This window comes from Phacochoerus africanus, chromosome 4 (assembly GCF_016906955.1).
Source record: "Phacochoerus africanus isolate WHEZ1 chromosome 4, ROS_Pafr_v1, whole genome shotgun sequence".
In the NCBI taxonomy this organism is placed as follows: Eukaryota; Metazoa; Chordata; class Mammalia; order Artiodactyla; family Suidae; genus Phacochoerus; species Phacochoerus africanus.
The window spans coordinates 70494292-70517029 of NC_062547.1; the positions used below are offsets into that span (position 1 = coordinate 70494292).

General features: G+C 47.5%; 1 protein-coding gene and 1 long non-coding RNA gene across 3 annotated transcripts; one reads left to right on the top strand and one right to left on the bottom strand.

Moving 5' to 3' along the window:
- Window positions 1-185: 185 nt before the first annotated feature.
- On the bottom strand, window positions 186-15061 carry ECSIT (ECSIT signaling integrator). 2 transcript variants are annotated; one of them, XM_047777155.1, is made up of 8 exons: window positions 14965-15061; window positions 7816-7934; window positions 3656-4073; window positions 3197-3420; window positions 1622-1679; window positions 1357-1505; window positions 1081-1186; window positions 186-533 (listed from the first exon to the last, which is right to left on the bottom strand). In XM_047777155.1, the coding sequence occupies exons 2-8, from the start codon at window positions 7909-7911 to the stop codon at window positions 283-285; spliced, it is 1302 nt and encodes a 433-aa protein (XP_047633111.1). In that variant the 5' UTR covers window positions 7912-7934; window positions 14965-15061; the 3' UTR covers window positions 186-282. The 2 variants fall into 2 exon arrangements, with proteins under 2 accessions (XP_047633111.1, XP_047633112.1); XM_047777156.1 differs by lacking the exon at window positions 7816-7934 and having other exon boundaries at window positions 14965-15056.
- On the top strand, window positions 529-21865 carry LOC125125733 (uncharacterized). Its single transcript, XR_007134468.1, has 3 exons — window positions 529-925; window positions 6758-6883; window positions 20757-21865. It is a non-coding gene; the product is annotated as an uncharacterized LOC125125733 (long non-coding RNA).
- The last annotated feature ends 873 nt before the right edge of the window (window positions 21866-22738 follow it).

A 22738-nucleotide genomic window follows, 5' to 3' on the forward strand; every position in this document is an offset into this window, starting at 1 on the left:
TCCTCCGCACCTTCATCCTGAATGCTTTCTGGGGATGACAAGGAAAGAGTGAGGGCCAGGTGAAGGGAGACAGAAGGCCTGGGCCCCAACTTGTCAGTTCTGAATGCTGGCGGGCCCCTGAGAAGCCGCGACACCAGGCGTTAAAGGGGCTGGGAACCACACTGCCAGAGAGGAGGCCAGGCAGCCCCAAGCCGGAAAACTTTTATTTATTTGCTGTACACTCAAAGGTTACCTCACCCCTTCACACCGGTCCACAGCTTGTGCACCTATGACCGCTCAGGCTCAGCTCTGGCCCTGCTGCTGTCTCTGCTGATTGTCGTCCTCCTCTTCCTGGCCCTCCGATGGGGGTGGGGAGGACACTTCCGGCCCTGAGGAGGACGCCAGAAGCTCCCCAGAGGACCCTGCCAGGCGGAAGACCACCGGGATCCGGGCCAGGGCTGGGTTGGTCTCCTGCAGACCCTGGATCCACTTGGCCAGTGTGGCCTGGTCATGGGCACCCGCCATGCATATGGCGAAGACAGGGCCTTCCTCCACTGTTGGGAGAGACAGGCCCTTAGTTTGTGCAGTGGGAACTGGAGCAGTCCCTCATGCCCACACCCCTTCAGGCCAAGAGAGCTTTAAGCTTCCTTTGGACTTTGTGTGTGTCTAAGCCTTTGCTCAAGCTATTCCATCCGTCTGCCTAACCTGTCCATCCCACACTTCACCTGGGTGATGCCTCCTGATTCAAGGTTCCACCAGGAAAGCCTCCTGACTCCCACCTGAGACTGAGTTGTGTGCTCCTCATCTGGGACCTCAAGAATGCAACTTGCCTGTTCCACCATTGGCCTGAACTGCCTGAGGGTCATGCCGAGTAGCCAGCACAGAGGTGCTCCATAAATGTGTAGGAGGAAATGACTGAGGCAGACAGATCTGGAGCCCTTAGGAGGTGAGGTGTGTGTGTGTGTGTGTGTGTGTGTGTGTGTGTACACGTACTTGGGCCTCTGTTGTGTGTTACTGGGCTAGGTCGCCACCTGGGCTCTACCCCTCGACTCCAGCCTCATCCCATGCAGTGTTCGGAATCCTATCCATCCCAGTTTGTACCTTCATTGATGTTAAACTTGTAGTCATCCCAGCCGCTCCTCTCGTAGGCCAGGTCTAGCTGCATCGGGTAGTAGAGGCTCCACTCCTCTGGAATCTCCTCCACTTTCTACCCCAGGGAGGAGGGTGCAGGCAGGGTCAGAGGCCCAGGATGTCCCAGTCACCTGCCACCTCTCCCCTGGGTCTCTGCTCTTCCATTCCCCCCTTCCCTCCCACACTCCTCCTTATCTCTAAGCCTACTCATTCTCCCCACCCCAGACTCCCACTTTGGGCCCTCACCCTCTCCTCAGGGGGCAGCAGGTCAGCTCTGAGGATGTGGTAATAGACACATTTGTCTCGAAGCCACAAGGAGAAGGGGCCCTCGACGAAGATAGGCCGGGCTGGGTCGTGGCAGGCCAGGGCGGCCTGCTGATCAGGACTCTGGATTCCTGGTGTGGAGACACACATATCTGGGGTGTCCTGGTTGAGGGGCTGTGCCCAAAGGCCCAGGAAGTGCACCCAGCAGGTCCAGTGGGAACTTGGCGCCCCAACCGCAGGACCTTACCTACAATGTGTGGCTCTGTGGGATCCACTGCATCTTTGGAGTCTTCAGGCAAAGACATCTGCAAGGAAAAGTCAAGGTGGAAGCTTGCAGCTCCCACAGCCCCTACAGCCCCTACAGAGGCGGGAGAGAGAGAAACGAGGAAGGGGGAATCCAGCAAATTCAGAGCCTTTCTTGGGCCTGTCTGTTGGGCCTCCAACAACATCACTCAAGCCGACCACCTTCTTGCTTCTATCCAATTTGGCAAGAGCTGCTGACAATGGAGATGCTCACATGGCACCCTGCAGCCAGCCCACTGGCTCTGCCACTGTCTGTGTGACCTTAGCCAAGTCACTGTACCCTCCATGCCTCAGTTTGCTCACTTCAAAATGGGAGCAATACACCTGTATGTTCGTTCATAGGAGCACTATTCACAGTAGCCATCATGGATACAACCTAAATGTCCATTGACAGATGAATGGATTAAGATGTGGTACATATACACAATGGAATACTACTCGCTGTAAAAAAGAAAAAAAAAATCCCATTTGCAGGAACATGGATGCAGCTAGAGGTTCTCACACTAAGTGAAATAAGTCAGAAAGACAAATACCATATGATGTCACTTATATGTGGAATCTAAAATACGGCACAGGAGCTCCCTCTGGTGACTCAGCGGGTTAAGAACCTAACTAGTATCCATGAGGATGCGAGTTTGGTGTTGCTGTGGGCTGTGGTGTAGGCTGGCAGCTGCAGCTCTGATTTGAGCCCTAGCCTGGGAATTTCCATATGCCACAGGTGCGGCCCTAGAAAGAGAAACAGACTCAGAATAGAGAACAGACTTGTGGTTGCCAAGGGGATGGGGAGGGAGTGAAATGAACTGAGAGGCTGGAGTTAGTAGGTACAAACTATTACATTTAGAATGGGCAATGGTGGGTCCTGCTGTATAGCACAGACAACGGTGTCCAATCTCTTGGGATAGAATATGATATGAGGAAAAGAATGACTGGGTCATTTTGCTGTACAGCAGAAATTGGCACAACATTGTAAATCAACTATAATAAAAAAAAATAAACACCTACTACTGCCATTTCAAAAAAAATGGGGGCGATAACATCACCTACTTGAGATGGTTCTAAAACGCTAGAACAATGCCTGACACATGCTAAGTGCTCAGTGCATGTGAAATTTAAAAAAGAAAAAGAATTTCACATGAACAGAATGGTCCAGGAGAGAGACACAAGAAGCAAGTCACAGTGTTTGGCTCTGTGGAGGACAGGGAGGGAAAGAATAGCTCAGACTTGAGGAGGTGAAGTCCCTGGGGAAGGGTGTTCCTGGCAGAGGGAACAGTGAACATAAACGCCTGAGGAGGGAACTGACAGATCGCTTAAGGCACAGAAAGATAGGCCAGGGCCAGAATACAGTGAGTGTGGGGAGAGGGGCAGGAGCAGACGTCAGAGGTCAGGCTGTTCTGAGGGCCCTGGAATCTAGCAGAGGCTCAGCAAGGGAACTTCCCCCGTCTCACCACAATCACTTGGGGTTACCGAAGGGGGCCTCCACTACAGGGAGGTGGCCAAAGGTGTGGACAGGAGTGGATACCTGGTAGACGGTGACCCTAGCGCTGAGGTCGGGCTCCATGTGCCGCAAGGCCAACCTGGCCAGGTCCACGGGGTCCTGAGGAAGGTCCCGGGGCAGAGGGAAGGGGTTGATGTTTCTGAAGCGGGTGAACCACAGCTTCATGCGCACATACTTGAGCATGGGGTAGCTTTTGCGTCCAAATATCTGAATCAGCAGGAACTCTGTCTCCTTGTTGGGCATCACCCCTGTGACAGGCAGATGCAGGCAGAGCCTCAGGGACGGGGCAGAAGAAAGAAGGGAAGATGGGAGCTGAGGATGAGCAAGGAATGGGGATGGGGTGGGCAGGGGAGGAAGCCAGACAGATTGAGAGATGAGGAGGAGAGGAGTTAGTGCCAAAAAGCCATGGAGGGCCCGAGACCTTGGAGAGGGAGGCAGCCCCCCACCCCCACCCCCATGCCTGAGCTGGCCTGTTGGCCTGACCGTGGTTCTCCATCTGCTCCAGGACAGCGATCCCGCACTCCTGCTGCCGTGGGTAGTGGTAGAAGATGGTCTGGAAGATGCTGCGAGGCCGGAAGACCTCCTTGGGGAAGATGTCAAGCAGCAGGTTATAGACAGCCAGGTCCCGCTCGACGCCATACTCCCGCATCTTGCGCAGGGCCAGGTAGATGAAGTCGACGTGGCCCCTCTTGTGCACGTTGTACTGCGCAAAGTCCTGTATGGCCTGCACAAAGCTCGCCTTCTCCCGTGTCCCATCTGGTGCCTTCCTAAACAGCTCCTCGTGGAGTGCCAGGGCCTTGATGGGCCTCCTCGGGGGCTTGGGTGGGTGCGGGACCAGCGATGAGTCAAGGGTGTGCATGGCTGTGCTGCAGTGAAGGCCGTGTGCTGCCTGGAGTGGCACCTACAGACAGAGAGGCACTGCTGGAATCTGGTGCCTCCCAGTGCCCCTGGGAGGCTGCTGGGCTGGTTTTTTTGCTGGGAAAGGTGCCAGTGGGCAGCCCCAAGGGCCACCAAGGAAGTGTGGTGCTTTGGTTACAGAGCCAAGATAAGGCCCCACTACAAAGTGTGAGCAGTAATCGTAAAACTCCGTTGGAGGCAATTTGGCAATATTCACCATGAAGACAAACACGCACCCTCTGACACAGCAATCCTGGTATTTAAATCAGACATCTCTAGGGAGTTCTCGTCCTGGCTCAGTGGTTAACGAATCCGACTAGGAACCATGAGGTTGTGGGTTCAATCCCTGGCCTTGCTCAGTGGGTTAAGGATCTGGCGTTGCCATGAGCTGTGGTGTAGGTTGCAGACGCGGCTTGGATCCTGCATTGCTGTGGCTCTGGTGTAGGCTGGCAGCTACAGCTCCGATTAGTCCCCTAGCCTGGGAACCTCCATATGCTGCAGGAGCGGCCCAAGAAATGGCAAAAAGACAAAAAGACAAAAAACAAAACAAAACAAAACAAAAAAAACCCAGACATCTCTAAATGCACCTGCGCAAAATGACTTCTGTGCTTCCCACTGGGTCAGTGGAAATGCCCAAATGTGTATTAGCAGGGAAATAATTTAGCAAATGGCAGTGAACCAGGACAAAGAGCACCTACTGCTGTAGGCACAAGGAGGAGGTCTTGTGTGACCTGGAGTGAGTTCTAAGCTGTATCATTAAAAGAAGCAAGGTTTTGCAAAACAGTGTGTACGGCACGTTCCCATTTGTGTAAAAAAAAGATGACAAAATTTATTTCATATTTGCAAATCTGCCTACTTGCTAAATTCACCTATAATCCCAAAGCCAAAAGTCTTGGTGCTTTCCAGCTATTTGCAGATGCATACAGTGGGGTAGAAAATTCAAGTTGCCTAAAGCCTACATTCCCAGCTTAGATTGAACAAGGCGATGCTCAGCCTCCTTCTTTTGGCTTCCATGCTGTCAAGAAATGTCCTTTTATGTTTTTTATTTTATTTATTTATTTATTTTTTGCCATACCTACAGCATGCATAAGTTCCCAGCCCAGGGACTGAACCCACACCACAGCAGTGACCCGAGCCACAGCAGTGACAACACTGGATCCTTAACCACTAGACCACCAGGGAACTCCAAGTGTCCTTTTAGAGGTTGATTTAGTGCACATTTTCTGTGTCTTTTTGTTTTGGTGGTTTTGCTGTTGAAAGAGGCCCCCAAGCCTCCCTAATGTTCCTATGTGCAAGAAGGGCCTTGCTGTTCCCTACAGAGAAAATACATATGGTAGGTAAGCTCAGGCACAAGTTATAGTGCTGTTGGCTGTGAGTTCAACATTAATGAATCAATAGTACATCTTTTTTTTTTGTTTTATAGGGCCAAACATGTGTCATATGGAAGTTCCCCGGCTAGAGGTCAATCAAAGCTGTAGCTGTCAGCCTACACCACAGCCACAACAATGAAGGACCCAGGCTGCTCTGTGACCTACACCACAGGTCATGGCAACGCTGGATCCTAAACTCACTGAGTGAGGCCAGGGGTCGAACCCAAGTCCTCATGGATACTAGTTGTGTCCATTACCGCTGAGCCACAACAGGGAACTCCTGGTCTTGTATTTTACATTCAGGTCTATGATGCATTTGATTTACTTCTTGTGAGCTACAACAGGAACTCCAACAATATATCTTTTTTTTTTTTTTTTAAGGGCTGCACCTGTGGCATATGGAAGTTCCCAGGCCAGGGGTTGAACTAGAGTTGCAGCTGCTGGCCTACATCACAGCCACAGCAACACCAGATCCAAGATGCATCTGCAACCTACACCAGGACTCACAGCAATGCCGAATCCTTGACCCACTGAATGAGGCCAGGGATCAAACCCACATCCTCATGGATACTAGTCGGGTTCGTTACTGCTGAGCCATGATAAGAACTCCCTTAAGATGTCTTTAAACAGAAGCACACATAGGAATAAGGTTATGATTGATTGGTTGATAAAAATGTGACCAAAGGCTCACAGGAACCCTACCCCATATATTCCCTGGCAGCAACAGTTTGATATTCACTAATTCAGCATATGTGGTGACTTTCTAGAAAGTTACTATAAATAATGAGAATCAACTGTATGGACATATATTTTTTGCTTCTGTGAAGTATCTCCAGAAGAAAATACAATAAATGGGCAACATCTTGCCTTTAAAGAGGGGAGATAAGTGGTGGCCAGGCAAGAACGGGATAGACCCTTGTCACAGCAGGGCCTCAGAACTTTCAAATTTTGAACTATATTGTCTGCTGTAACTACCTATTCAAAAGAAAGATTTCAGGGAGTTCCTGCTGTGGTGAGGTGGATTAAGAATCCAACTTCTGTGCCTTGGGTTGCTGTGGAAGCATGGGTTTGATCCCCAGCCCAGTGCAGTGAGTTAAAGGACTGGGAGTTGCCTCAGCTATGGCTTGGATTCAATCCCTGACTCGGGAACTTCTGCATGCTGTGGCATGGCCAGAAAAAAAAAAAAAAAAAAGAGTGCTGATATTTACTACTGAATATTCTTACTTCCAGGCGCTGTTGAACATTTTCTGAGAGTGAGGCTCATTTAATCTTTTTAACTGTCCGCTGAAGGAATGCTCTTCGTGTATCCATTTTACAGATGAGGAAATCGAGGTGCAGGGAGATGAAACAAGATGCCTGGTGTTACACAGCTTCAAAGCAGCAGAGCTGAGATTGGAGCCCTGTGCTCTGCTGTACCCAATAGCCATCCTGATATCCTGCTTAGGTAAGGCAATGTTTTTTTGTTTTTTGTTTTTTGTTTTTAAAGGGGGGTTGGGGAGAGAGTTCCTGTTGTGGCTTAGCAGGTTACAAACCTGGCTAGTATCCATGAGGATGTGGGTTCGAACCCTGGCCTCCATCAGTGGGTTAAGGATCTGGCATTGCTGTGAGCTATGGTATAGGCTGGTAGCTGCAGCTCTGATTCATCCTTTAGCCTGGGAACTTCCATATGCCGGTGTGACCCTAAAAAGACAATGATAATAATAAAAAAATTAAATTGAAAAAGGGGGGATACATTCATCCCTGCTACAGGTGGTATGTGCATAGGGTAAAAAGCAGAAAAACTTGAAAATGCCCAAAAGAAGGGGAGACCCCTCAAATTAGATAATGCAACTGAAATGCCTCACACAGGGCCTGGAAGAGGGAGGTGCTCAATAAGGGAGATGTTAATGTCATCACCAGCATCGCCATCCTTGTTGCAGTCTCTGGCTGTTGGTCACTTAGGGCAGGGGAGGGAAATTGAATTTTCTGCTCACGTGTTTTTTGTTTTTTTCCCTGTACTTTGGCTGTGCCCGCAGCCTGTGGGAGTTCCTGGGCCAGGGATTGAACTGGCACCAACCACAGCAGTGACAATGCAGAATTCTTAAACTGCTGAGCCACTAGGGAACTCCTTTGCTCACATCTTTACAAGTGAATGCAGGAGTTTCAGAGTCCATACTCACATCCACTCAGCCCAGACCTTCTTAATTTCAAATTCAACCTCCTCACCCACAGGGGCACTGACACTTCTTAAAATGAATAAGAGACATTCATTTGGCCCTCAGAGAAGACAGGTTCACCCAGATCCCCCAGGGCGGGCTTCACTGGATGTATTCTGAGGGCTTGGGAGCAAATTCCAGGCCTGCCTGCCTGCCTCTCTCCACCCCATGATGCAGTTACCTGAGAGAAGGGGGCTCCTGTGAGGGCGGTGCTGCAGATGCCTCCCCAGCCCCGAGAAAGGCCCCGGGCCAGCAGAACGGCTTGGGCCCAGCTCATGCCTTTGCCTGTGGGACAACCACCTAGGAAGAGAGAAGAGAGGGAATCAGCTGGCAGCCCACCTGCTAAAGGCCACATTCCAGAGGACATGGCTAAGTCATCAGCTCCACTGGCCCCTCATACCCAAGGTGGAGTTTAAAGAACAGTTGCAATCAAGGGTCCCTGTTCTTCTGGGCCAGACCCTTCACTATCTTGAGAAATTAGCTCCTGCCTTGGTCTCCCTCTCTATTGGATCATTTTGTTGTTTAATAGCTTTTTTCATATACCATACAGTTCACCCTTAGTATAAGTACTGTTTTTTGAGTGGTTGAACAACATGGGTTTGAATTGTGTGGTTCCACTTACATGCTTTTTTTCAATAAATATGTATCACAGTATACACAATCAGTAGTTGGTTGAATCTGAGGCTGTGGAACTGTGGATATGGAGAGTCGACTCTTTAAGTTTTATTTGGATTTTTTGACTGTGCGGAGGGTCAGCACCCCTAATGCCTACATTGTTCAAGGGTCGACTGTATATTCACAGAATTGTGCAACCATCATGAAAGCTAATTTTAGAACACTTTTGTCAACCTCCCCCCAAAGCCTATACTCATTAACAGTCACTCTCATTTCCCCTCACTCTCAACCCTAGGCAACCCCTTAATCTACTAGGTATAAATTTGCCTATTCTGGGCACTTCATATATGTGGAATCACATGTGCTGTTTTTGTGACTGGCCTCTTTCACTTAGCATGTTTTCAAGGTTCATCCCTGTCGTAGCATGTATCATTCCTTTTCACTGCCCCCCCATTTCATTATATGAATTTAACCACTTTTGAAAAAATTATTTTTTGGCCACACCTGCAGTATGTGGAAGTTCCTGGGCCAGGGACTGAACCCACGCCACAGTACCGACCGGAGCCACTGCAGTGATAACGCTGGATCCTTAACCCACTGGGCCACCAGGGAACTCCCTTAACCACATTTTATTTATCCATTTATCAAGTGATGAACATTTGGGGTTCCCCCCCTTTTTTTTTTCGGGCATATGGAAGTTCCCAGGCTAGGGGTCTAATCAGAACTACAGCTGCTGGGATTCCCAGGGATTGAATCCGAAACCTCATGGTTCCTAGTCAGATTCGTTTCTGCTGTGCCACGACAGGACCTCGCCTCCCATTTTCTGACTACTATGACTAATGCTGCTATGAAGAGTTGTGTAGTTTTTGTGTGAACATGTTTACACTTCTCTTGGGTATATACTTAGAAGTCAAATTGCTGGGACATACAGCAATTCTGTGTTTGAGGAACAGCCAAAAGTGTTTTCTGAAGTGGCTGCACCATTTTACATTCCCCATCAGCAGTGTTTAAGGGTTCCAGTTTCTCCACATTTGTGCCAATGCTTGTTATTATCTGTCTTTCTGATTGCAGACATCCAAATAGGTGTGAAGTGGTATCTCACTGTGATTTTGATTTGCATTCCCTAAAACTTAATGATGATGAGCATTTTTTCATGGGCTTACTGGCCATTGTGTATCTTCCTCAAAGAAATATCTATTTAGATCTTTTATCTATCTAAAATTAGGTTATCTTTTTATCATTGAGTTATTTATATATTCTAGACCTTTATGATTTACAAATACTTTCTCCATTCTTTGAGTTCTTTTCATTTTCTCTTCTTTTTTTTTTTTTTGTCTTTTTGCTATTTCTTGGGCCGCTCCCGCAGCATATGGAGGTTCCCAGGCTAGGGGTCCAATCGGAGCTGTAGCCACCGGCCTACGCCAGAGCCACAGCAACGCGGGATCCGAGCCGCGTCTGCAACCTACACCACAGCTCACGGCAACGCCGGATCGTTAACCCACTGAGCAAGGGCAGGGATCGAACCCGCAACCTCATGGTTCCTAGTCGGATTCGTTAACCACTGCACCACGACGGGAACTCCTCGTTTTCTTGATGTTATCATTTGCAGCACACATTTTTAATTCTGATAAAGTCCAATTTCTTTTCTTCTTTTTAGGGCTGTACCCTCAGCATATGAAGTTGCCAGGCTAGGGGCCAATCAGAGCTGCAGCTGCTGCCTATGCCATAGTAACACCAGATCTGAGCCACACCTGCAACCTACACCACAGCTCATGGCAACGCTTATCCTTAACCCACTGAGCAGGGCCAGGGATCGAACCTGCATCCTCATGCATACTAGTCAGGTTCATTACAGCTGAGCCACAATGGGAACTCCTTTTGTTCAATTTTTTGGTTGCCCTGTGGCATGTGGAATTCCCAGGCCAAGGATCAGATGCAAGCCATAGTCTTGACCTGCACCACAGCTTCGGCAATGCTGCATCATTTACCCACTGTGCTGAGCCAGGGATTAAACCTGTGTCCCAGTGCTCCCTGATGCCACTGATCCTGTTGCCTCCCAGCAGTAGCTCCGTGTTTTTCTTTAGGGTTCACTTCATGTATGTACCCAGTTTTCTTAGTACTGTTTTTTTTTGGTTTTTGATCTTTTTAGGGCCACACCCGCACCATAAGGAAGTTCCCAGGCTAGGGGTCAAATCAGAGCTGTAGCTGCTGGGCTACGCCATAGCCACAGCAATGCCAGATCTAAGCCTCTTCTGCGACCTACACCACAGCTCACAGCATCGCCAGATACTTAACCCACTGAATGAGGCCAGGGATAGAATCCACATCCTCATGGATACTGGTTACGCTCATTACTGCTGAGCCACAATGGGAACTCCTAATATTTGTTGAAACTTTTTTTTTCTCCTTGTCATGCTGGTTGAAAATCAACTGACCATAAATGTAAGGGCTTACTTCTGGGCTTTCAATTCTGTTCTGCTGATCTATATGTTGAGCCTTATGTCAGTACTACATTGTTGTGATTATTGTAGCTTCATAAGTTTTGTTTGCTTGTATTGGCTGCGACCATGGCATATGGAAATTCCCAGGCCAGTGATCGAACCCAGGCCATAGCAGCAGGCCAAACCTCAGCAGTGACAACGCCATATCCTCAACCCACTGTACCATAAAAGAACTCCTGTCAGTTTTGAAATTGAGAAGTGTTAAGTCCTCCTACTTTGTTCTTCTTTTACAATATTATTTGGCTATTCTGGGTCCCTCACTGTTATGTACACATTTTAGAATCAGCTGTCAATTTCTGGAAAAAAAAAACCTAGCTAGGATTCTGATAGCTACTGTGTTGAATCGGTAGATCAATTTGGAAAATATTGGTGTCTCAACAATATTAATGTCCATGATCCATGAACATGGGATACCTCTCCATTTTAGATCAGCTTTTTAGGGCTACGCTTGTGGCATATGGAAGTTCCCAGGCTAGGGATCGAACTGGAGCAACAGCTGCCAGCCTGCACCACAGCCACAGCAATGCCAGATCCTTAACCCACTGAGTGAGGCCAGGGATCAAACCCACATCCTCATGGATCCTAGTTGGGTTCATTAACAGCTGAGCCATGAAGGTAACTCTCCATTTTAGATCATCTTTAATTTCAACAAAGTTTTAGTTTTCAGTGTAAAAGTTCTTTACTTATTTTGTTAAATTTATTCATAAATATCTATTCTTTATGAAGCTATTGTATAATTTAATTTCTAAATTGTTCATTGGTAGTGTATAGAAACATAATTTATTCTTACATGTTGATCTTATATCTTGCAACCTTGCTGAATTTGCTCATTTGTCCTAATAGCTTTTTGGATCCTTAGTTTTCTATATATAAGATTATGTCATCTGCAAATAGACATAGTTTTACTTCTTCCTTTCTTTTTTTTTTTTTTGTCTTTTTGTTGTTGTTGCTATTTCTTGGGCCACTCCTGCGGCATATGGAGGTTCCCAGGCTAGGGGTTGAATGGGAGCTGTAGCCACCGGCCTACGCCAGAGCCACAGCAACGCGGGATCCGAGCCGAGTCTGCAACCTACACCACAGCTCACGGCAACGCCGGATCGTTAACCCACTGAGCAAGGGCAGGGACCGAACCCGCAACCTCATGGTTCCTAGTCAGATTCGTTAACCACTGCGCCACGACGGGAACTCCAATTCTATTTTTTTTTTGCCATGCCCATGGCATGTGGAAATTCCTGGGCCAGGGATTGAACCTACATCACAGCAGCAACTAGAGCCACAGCAGTGGCAACACCAGATCCTTAACCCACTGATCCATCAGGGAACTCTTCCTTTATTCTATTAATATGGTATATTACAGGAGTTCCCATCGTGGCTCAGTGGTTAACAAACCTGACTAGTATGCATGAGGATGTGGGTTCAATCCCCGGCCTTGCTCAGTGGGTAAAGGATCTGGTGTTGCTGTGAGCTGTGGTGTAGGTCACAGATTTGGCTCAGATCTGGAACTGCTGTGGCTGTGGCGTAGGCCGGCGGCTACAGCTCCAATTCCACCCCTATCCTGGGAACCTCCATATGCTGTGGGTGTGGCCCTAAAAAGACCAAAGAGAGCAAAAAAGAAAAGTATATTACATTAATTGGTTTTCAAATATTAAACCCATATTGCATTTCTGGGATAAATCCCATTTGGTCATGATGTATATAATCTTTTTTTATGTTGCCAAAATTGGTTTGCTGGTATTCTGTTGAGGATTTTTGCAACCATATTGGTAAGGGATATTGGGATGTAGTTTTTGTTTCTTGTTGTGTCTGTTTGGTTTGGTATCAGGGTAATGCTGGCCTCATAAAATGAGTTGGTACATACTTGGATCACTCGTATCACCCTTTAAACTTTCTCTAGCATCTCCTTCCACCTCTGTTCCACATCTCTGCTCTATTTACAGTACAGCTTTTCCCAAGAGGGGTCTACATGTTACTTCTTCACTGTCTCCAGTTTGGCTCTTGTCCCAGCCACTCCACTGACACCACTCCTGTAAAGACCCCTTGCATGTTCTACATTTAACAAAGCCAGTGGTTATTTCTCTGGCCTCATTTTACTCAGTTTCTCAGAGGTATCTGGAATGGGTGATGCCCTCCTCCCACCTTAGCACTCTTGATTTTCTTCCTAGCCCCCAGGCCTGTTTCTCAGCCAATCAGAAAGACTGGCTTCCTTCTCTAAAGTGTGCAGTGCTTGCAGACTTGAATGTGCAGATGAATTGCTGAGAATATTGTTAAAATGTAGGTTCTGATTCAGAATGTTTAGGGTGGAGCCAAAGACTTTTTTAATCTAACTTCTATGTGATGCTTAATGCTGTATTTTGAGTAATAATGCTGCAAAGAGTCCTACACTTTGAACTTGTCTGTCTGCTACCCTAAGGTATCATTCAGCTTCCAAGAGAGGTGTTCTCTCTGTATTTCTGTAGGCAGCTCTCATTGTTCTCAAACCTTGTTCATGTCAGCATTATCTAGGGAGCTTTAAAGAATCCCCATGCCCAGGCGATACCCCAGATATATTGTATCAGAATATCTAGAGGTAGGGCCCAGGCATCAGCATTTAAAGCACTCCAATGACTCTAACATCCAGCTGAGATTAGACCTTAATCTAAACCTTTGCTATTCAGGGAGCAGCTGTATTGGCATCATTATTTGGATGCAGAATCTCAGCCCTAACCCTGACCTATTGAAGCAGAATCTGCATTTAAACAAAAGTCCACATTTCTCTTATGTGTGTTAAAGTCTGAGAAATGAAGATCTATGTGCTGATAGTTCCCAATGGTTATCACCATCCCTGAGCTCCAGCTTCCATACCTAACTGCCACTTTGGTGTATACCTAGCCATCTCAAACTTATTTTGCGCCTAACTTATGCCCCTACTTAAACTTGTTCCATCTCATCCTTGCCTGATGTCATTACACCATCATTCCTAGTCAATCAATCACAAACCTGGTTCTGAGTCCACTGTGTTCCTCACTTCCCCAACCAATTCATCAGCTGCTCATGTTGCCACATCCAGATCCACCTCAAACAATCCCATTTCTCTCCATCTGCAAGCCACAACTCCAGTCCATGACCTCTCTTCATCTACCTACACTCCTTTCCTTACCTGCCTCCAGCCAGTTCTCCCTAAAGTGGTCATAGGGAGCTTTTTTAAAATGTAAACTAAAGTGTTCTCTGGCTAAAGTCACTAGTTGCACGTCACATGAGATAAAAATAAGACAGGCTCCATCCCTCCAAACTCAACTGTTATTACTGGAAGCTCCAGCTACACCATTTATTTCTCTTTTAAATTTTATTTAATTTTTATTTATTTTTGGCTGCAGTGTGCAGCAGCTTGTTGTGGGATCTCAGTTCCCAGATCAGGGGTTGAACTCAGGCTGCAGAGGTGAAAGCTCTGAATCCTAACCACTAGACCAACAGGGAACTCTCCCATTACACTGTTTCTTAAACAAGCTGACTTTATTTAGTCTCAGAGCCTCTGAGGTTGCTTTTCCCTGTTTGGAAATTCCTTCCCCAGGTCAGTTCATTGCTGTGCCTGGTTATTCAGATCTATATTCAAATGAGACGCCTTCCCTGACCACTGCCCCATTCCCAATCTAAAGCCCCATCATCCTGATGAATGAATTTTTAGCAATTAGCATCTGAAGTCACGTTTCACTTACTTCTGATTTGTTCAACGTCTAGCTCTCCTGAGAGACCAGAGATTTTTGTCTATCTTCCTTTTTGCTGTCTCTTTTGCACCTGGGATAGTGCCTGCTATAGTAGGTACCCAACAAGTATCAATTGAATAAGAAGAGCTAAATTTCTACAAAGCTTCTATAAATCTGAACCCCTAGGCAGGGTGTACCTGCAGCAGCTCTGAGGCTGGCTGCTAGGATTTTGACGCCCTTGGGAGAAAGAGGCGAACTTTAGCCTAGCTGCCAACCTGTGGCGTGACCTTGGGAGATGGCATTAACCTTTCTGAGCCTCAGCTGTCTCATCTCCAAGATTAGAGATTAGGGATGTGGGGAGGCGGGTACAGAAGGCAGCTCTCCTCGGAACGTCCCGCCGTGTACCCGAAAAGGTCACGGTGCCCTGGCCCCGGCAGCCGGGATCCTCCTGGGGCCGCCCTCCCGCGCTGCTGGCCCCAAAGGGGCTGCCCCAGGGCTCATAAATTCACGCTTGCCTCCCCGCGTGGGACCTACCTACTCACGCGGACGGCCGCGGAATCCGGGCCGGTTATGTCTTGCCCCTGGGCGCCGCCATGTTGCACGAAGATCTTCCGGGTCACGGGCCACCAGGGAGCCGGCAAATCAACAACGCCAGTTTAAGAGAGGTCCCGCCTCGAAGAAAGGAGCACCAATAGAAAGGCGGAGCGACCTTGGCCCCGCCTCGTGATGAGTCAGGCCCCTCCCCTAACGAGGCAAGCTGGACTCCCCACGAATGAGCGAGCTTGGTTCGGCAAGGAGTGACTGTGCGGTTTCGGAGCTGAGATACTGGACTCAGGCAGCGGGTGAACTCAACTGACAGTCCTAGTGCCCCACCTGAAATACGGGAATGAAATATTAAAGGTCTAAGTAATGTGGATTCCCTCATTTTTTCAGCGAACATTTGAGGGCTTACTGTGTGCCAGGCGCTGATTCGGCGCTGACGTTAGGGAAGAAGGACTGCTAATCTAGCTCCTGGAGTCTGGACTAGTGCTTAACTTATCTGTGCCTCAATTGTCTCACTCCTGAAATGGCCAATTATAATAACCTCGTAGAGGTTTTTTTTGGTTTTTTTGTTTGTTTTTTAGGCTTTGTTTTATGGAATAATGGAGTTAATCTATGCAGAACAGCCATGTAAGCGTTTGCTACTGTTATTATGGGGGATTCACACTAACACCTTATTCCACCTCCCTCACTTGGACGGTTGAGGATCCTGTAGGGTAGTGTGCATGTTCACAATTGTGTGTGTGTGTGTGTATGTGTGTGTGAGATTGCGATAGAGTGTGGATGTTTTCATGGGTTTTCGTAGTTTCTCAGAACTCAAACAAAGGTGTGTACATTTGTGTGTGGCTGTATGAGGGTAGGTCAGGGATAGTCCCCACGTGTGTCAGTGTGAGCCAGGTCAGTGTGGACATTGGTACATGTGGGACTTTGTGTGTCCACGTGTCAGTAGCTGCATGTGCACTTGTGATTGTATCAGCTTCTGGGTGTCTGTCATTGTGTGTGTGTGGAAGGATGTGGAATTTGTCCCAGAATTCTGAGGGGCTGGGATTAGGTGTGTCAACATTTCTTTGATGGTCCATGCAATAATGTGTGTGTGATTGCATGTCTGAACACTAGTGGGTTGATGACTGTGTTTTTGACACCCTATGTGTCCCCAACTTGTGGATAAATGATTGTCCCACCATCAAGACACATGTGACTGTTACAGCCCTTTACATATCTGTGTGTGATTGTGTCTACCAGTGTCTGCCTGTACCTATATGAATCTCTGACTTCGTGTGTGTGTGTGTGTGTGTGTGTGTGAAACCTCTGTGTCCCAGCGGTAGTATAAAGGTCTGACTGACAATGCCAATCTGGGGTGGTCTCTGATGTGGGATTCCATTATGTAGTTGTGTCCAACTGTTGGTATGTGTTTGTAACACTGTGTGTCCCTGACTTGTATGGGTGTGACTCGTATGGGTGCCCCTCCACCATCGGTATGTCAGTGACAGTATATGACAATGTGTGTTTATGACTGTGCCTCAACAGTGGTCCATTCTGACTGTGGGGCTGTGTCTGTGAGTGACAGTGGTGTGTTCCTATGCCTCTCTCTGTGTTTGACTGTCCACCCAACCATAGTGGGGGCTGTTGCTGAGTTTCTAGCTCTTTGTTTGTGGCTATGTGGTAGATGGGATCCAGCTGGATGAGACCCAGAGTCACATTCACTGAGTCCCCTGCCCATTTCTGAACCTGGCTCCTTTCAGACTTGGTGGTGATTCCTCACAACTGGGATCAAAGGTTTCCGTGTCACCATTCAGTTTCTCTCTTCAGCTACTACTACTTTTTTTTGTTTGGACACGGCATGGCATGTAGAAGTTCCCAGGCCAGGGGTGGAACATATGCCACAGCAGTGATGCAAGCCACAGCTGTGAAAACACCAGATCTTTTAACCACTAGGCCACAGGGAACTCCAATTTCTACTGCTTCTGTAAAGACCCCTGGAGACACCACCTCTCCCACCTCCCCACCTGCACATGTTGAACATCTCCTGTGGACTTGGTTACCATCAACTCCAAGAGGACAGATTTTGGTTGTGTGCTCTTTGTTTGTTTTTGCCTTTTTTTTTTCTTTTCAGGGCTGCACCTGCAGTATATGGAAGTTCCCAAAATAGCGGTCGAATCAGAACTGCAGCTGCCAGGCTACACCACAGCCACAGCAACTCCAGATCTGAGACAGGTCCGTGACCTACACCACAGCTCACAGCAATGATAGATCCTTAAACCACTGAGCAAGGCCAGGGATCTAACCCACATCCTCATGGATACTAGTTGGGTTTGTAACCCACTGAGCCACAACAGGAAGTCCCTTGGTTGGTTGTTTGATTGGTGTGGTGTCCCCAGCGTGGAACATGGGGGCAGCTCAATAGGTGTTAGTTTCAAAAAAAAAAAAAAAAGAGTAAATGAATGGGTGAATGTTCCTGGAGCTAACCCCAACCTTTGAAGCCTGCCAACAGTCTCTTGTGACAGCCCCATGTGACTGCCTTCTGCATGCCTGACTAATTACCCTGCCACTGTCTTCTCCAACTCTCCCCGGCCCTGGGGCAGGCTGTATTATCTTGCAGACTCCTATACCCATATGTGTGTCTGCTCACAGCCCTTTGTCAGTTTGGGGCACTTGAGTCTTAGGGGATGTTTGGGGGGCATCCTGTTCCTCTCTGGTATTCCCTTTCCTCTCCTTCACTCCCGACCCCCTCTATCCTGTCCACAGTTGCTTCCTTAGTATAGTCACCTGCTCCATACTCACCAGTTGCCTTGCCAAATGGGGTGGCCATGGCTGTAGTCTATACAACCAGCACCACTGTGATGCCATCCTAAAATTTGAGGGTTGGAGTTCCCTGGTGGCTCTGTGGGTGAAGGATCCAGCATTGTCACTGCTGTAGCTCAGGTCACTGCTGTGGTAAAGGTTTGATCCTTGGCCCAGGAACATCCTCATGATGCAGGCATGGCCTAAATAAATAAATAGAATAAAATTCAAGGAGTGATGACCTTGGCTGTGCTGGTCCCAGACATCCTTAACATCCTCTGGATGTACTGAATCATGCTGTCCAAGGCCTGAGGCAGAGGAGCCCTCTCAGAGTGCCCCAGAGCAGAGTGTGGGGAGGAACTGAAGCAGTCTGGAAGAGTTTCCCTCAACCCTGCTGCCGGCTTGGACCTGGGCCAAACTAGGGGAAATTGTGCATAGGAGCCTGAAGCTGTGACCACCCCCCAATGAGAAGACTCAGGGTGACTCAATAACACCCACGTTGCTGTGGCTGTGGTGTAGGCTGGCAGCTGTAGCTCTGATTTGACCCCTAGCCTGAGGACCTCCATATGCCATGGGAGTGGCCCAAGAAATGGCAAAAAGACAAAAAAAAAAAAAAAGGAATCTAAGGAGTTCCCACTGTGATGCAGTGGGTTAAGAATCCAGTGTGGTCTCTGCAGCCATATGGGTTTGATCCCTGGACTGGGAACTTCCATATGCCATGAATGTGGCCAAAAAAAAAAAAAAAAAGAATCTAACAAGTGAAGAAAACGGAAGTCTTGTTTCCAATGTTTTGGTTGTGCCTGTGGCATGTGGAAGTTCCCAGGGCAGGGGTCAAACCTGTGCCACAGCAGTGATACAATGCCAGATTCTTAACCTCCTGAGCCACCAGGGAGCTCTGAAGAATGTGGAACTCTTGTATACTTCTGGTGAGAATGTAAACTGGTTCAGCCACCATGAAAAACAGTATGGAAGTGCCTCAAAAAAATTAAAGATGGCGGAGTTCCCATTGTGGTACAGCAGCAATGAATCCGACTAGAAACCATGAGGTTGCAGGTTTGATCTCTGGCCTTGCTCAGTGGGTTAAGTATCTGACATTTCCATGAGCTGTGGTGTAGGTCACAGACGTGGCTTGGATCTGACATTGTTATGGCTGGGGCATAGGCCTGCGCTACAGCTCCAATTCAACCCTAGCCTGGGAACCTCTATATGCCATGGATGTGGCCCTAAAAAGCAAAAATAAATAAATAAAAATGGGGTTACCATATGATTTTGTCATTCTACTTCTGGGTATGTATCCTAAAGAACTGAATGCAGGGACCTGAACATAGTTACACACCCATGTTCATAGCAGCATAATTCACAATAGCCAAAGGAACTCACACGTCCAAGATCCAATGGATGGATAAACGAAATGTTTTTATACATACAATGGAATATTATTCAGCCTTAATAAAGAAGAAAATTCTGACACATACTACACCATGGATGAACCTTGAGCACATTATGTTAATAAACCAGTCACTGAAAGACAAATACTATATGATTGCTGTTATGTGAGGTACCTTAAGTAGTTAACTTATCATAGAGACAGAAAGTAAAGTGCTGGGTACCAGAGGTTGCAAGAGGGGGAATGGGGAATTAGTATTTAGTGGGGGCAGAGTTTTGGCCCTAGAAGATGAAAAAATCTCTAGATATGGGTGGCAATGGCTGCACAACACTAATGCACCTAATACCACAGAAATGTGCACTTAAAAATGATAAATTTTAGGAGTTCCCGTCGTGGCGCAATGGTTAACGAATCCGACTAGGAACCATGAGGTTGCAGGTTCGGTCCTTGCCCTTGCTCAGTGGGTTGATGATCTGGCGTTGCCGTGAGCTGTGGTGTAGGTCGAAGACACGGCTGGGATCTCGCGTTGCTGTGGCTCTGGCGTAGGCCAGTGGCTACAGCTCTGATTGGACCCCTAGCCTGGGAACCTCCATATGCCGCGGGAGCGGCCCAAGAAATAGCAAAAAGACAAAAAAAATGATAAATTTTATGTCATATATTCTAACACAATTTTGAAAAAACTCTACTTAAAAAATGACAAGTGATCCAGGGAGTTCAGGTTGTGGCGCAGTGAAAACAAATCTGACTAGTATCCATGAGGATGCAGGTTCGATCCCTGGCCCCGCTCAGTGGGTTGAGGATCCGGCATTGCCGTGAGCTGTGGAGTAGGTTGCAGATGTGCCTCGGATCCCGAGCTGCCGTGGCTGTGGTGTAGACCAGCAGCTGTAGCTCCGATTTGACCCCTTGCCTGGGAATTTCCATATGCAGCAGGTGTGGCCCTAAAAAGACAAAAACAAATGGTAAGTGATCCAGAAAATAGTGTAGCAGAAGAAGGGAGGTAGGTGGTTTGCAGTTTGAAATTGTCTGATTCAGAGATGGCCTCACTGAATAGATGACCTTTGAGTAAAGACCTGAAGGAGGAGTTCCCGTCATGGCCCAGTGGAAATGAATCTGACTAGGAACCATGAGGTTGTGGGTTCTATCCCTGGCCGCGCTCAATGGGTTAAGTATCAGGCGTTGCCATGAGCTGTGGTGTAGGTCCCAGACATGGCTCAGATCTGATGTTATGGTGGTGTAGGCCAGCAGTTGTAGTTCTGAATGGACTCCTAGCCTGGGAACCTCCAAACGCCACGAGTGTGGCCCTAAAAACCAAAACCAAAAACAAAAAGCAAACAAACCTGAAGGAGGTGAGTGAACCATCTGGGGATCTGGGGAACACTTTGGTCACAAGGAACAACTGCGAAGGCCCTGTGTGGTTCGACTGGAGTGAATGTTAGGAGATCAGAGTGAAGTGGGGGAGGCGGGACTCCTGGGCTCCCTTAGAAAGCGGAGGTTTTAGGCTGTTAATAACTCAAATACATTAGCACTAAAATGTGGGGCTGGCAGAGGCTCCAGGCAAGGAAGGTTATCGGCCCCCCCCTAAAGCCACTTCTGCAGTTCTTTGGTTTCCATGACTCAGGGCGCTGGCATGGGGACAGAAAGACACCCTTAGAACGCCTCAACGACTCTGCACAGCCGAAGCACATCGGTCTCATCAAGATTCCTGTGATTGGCAGATCTGAACGGGTCGGCAGCCAATCAACTGACGGTCCAGGAAGGCTTGAGCACCCCACCCCCGCACGTTGACAGCCACTTGGGTAGCTGCTGGGAGTGCTACTGCCCTCTGCTGGGCTTGTCCAGCTATGAGCCGGCACAGTTAGCTCGCTCTGCTGGGTGGTGGATGAAGGCGCCGGCGGGAGGTGGTGGGGCCGCCACCTTGGCCATGGTCTTTCAGAGCTCCCAGTGTTCTTCCTCCTAGTGAGGCATTTGCGGTTCTCATTTTCTTATTTGCCCTTCCAGAAGGAGTCGATCCAAACACAGGCATTTACATATATATAGGTATTTAACAAGAGTACAATAGTATGTGTGAAGCTCTGGTGTAGATCCTGCAACATGCAGCCCTCAAAACAACTGGAGGAAAATAGCCTTACAGTAGAAATCCTGGCAGACATCGCCTTAACCAAGGGATCAAAGTTAACGTCACCAGCAATGAGTCATAGTGACATCATAAGCCCTTGGTATGGGAAGGAGACATCACCTTTCTGGTATCCTTTCCAGTAATGCAAAATCTCCAGTCTAATCTAGACAAACCAAACTGAGAGGCTACAAAGCTACTGACCAGTACTTTTCAACAGTGTCAAGGTGAACCACCACCACTACCAAAACCACCACCACCCCTTACCACCTTACCCCCCCACTCTTAAAAAAAAAGTCAAGGTCATGAAAAATCTTTAGCCTTTATCACAGGCTAAAGAGTCCAAGAAGACATGAAAACTAAATGCAGTGTGGGATCTTGGATTGGATCTGGAACAGAAAAAGGACATGAGTAGAAAAACTGCAGAAATCCAAACCAAGTCTGTAGTTTATTAATGGTATTGTGTCAAGGTTAATTTCTTAGTTTTGATAAATGTACTATGTTTATGTAAGATGTTAACAGTAGGGGCAGCTGAGTGAAAGGTATATAGGAACTCCGTGCTATTTGTGCAACTTTTCTGTAAGCCTAAAATTATCTCCAAATAAAAAGTTAAAAACAAGCCTACTGAAGCAGACACTATTAATATGTCCATTTTCCAGAGGAGGAAACTGAGGCACAGAGAAGTTAAGACACCTGTCTGAAGTCACACGGCCAGGAAACACCAGGAAATGTCCCAAACCCCTGGACTATGGATTCAAAGCCCCCACTCTTAACCATAGCACCACAATGCCTTTATTTAGTGGAAACACAGTGCTGCATATTCTGCCATCATCTTTATCTTTTTCACACGATCCCTGTTGATAGATCTACAGGGTGACTTGTTATTAAAAGGTCATTGCAATAATGTCATTCTTCACACCCAAACTTGTACTTCTTAGGAATGTCCTAAAAAGGAGATGTGCTGATTCAGAAGGTACATTAGAAAGGCAGGGTTCTCCGGAAAAACAGAGCCAATAGAAATCATATATATATATATATCAGACACAGATCTATTATAAGGAATGGACTTACATAATTATGGAGGCTGAGAAGTCCAAGTCCAAGATCTTCAGTTGGCAAGTTGGAGACCCAAGAGAGTAGATGATGTAGTTCTAGTCCAAGAATGAAGCTCTGAGAACCAGAAGAGCCAATGGTATAAGTGCCAGTCCAAGAGCTGGCCAGTCTTGAGAGCCAAGAAAAGCTGATGTTTCAGTTCCAGTCTGGAGACAGGACGAGATCCATGTCCCAGCTCAAGGCAGTCAGGCATGAGGAGTTCCTTCTTACTGGACTCTGGCGGGGGTCGAGGGGGGGGTATCAGCCTTTTTGTTCTATTCAAGCCTCCAACTGATTGAATGAGGCCCATTCATGTTGGGGATGGTAATCTGTCTTAATCTGTAAATTCAAATATTAATCTCACTCAAAAACACCCTCACAGGAGTCCCCTGGTG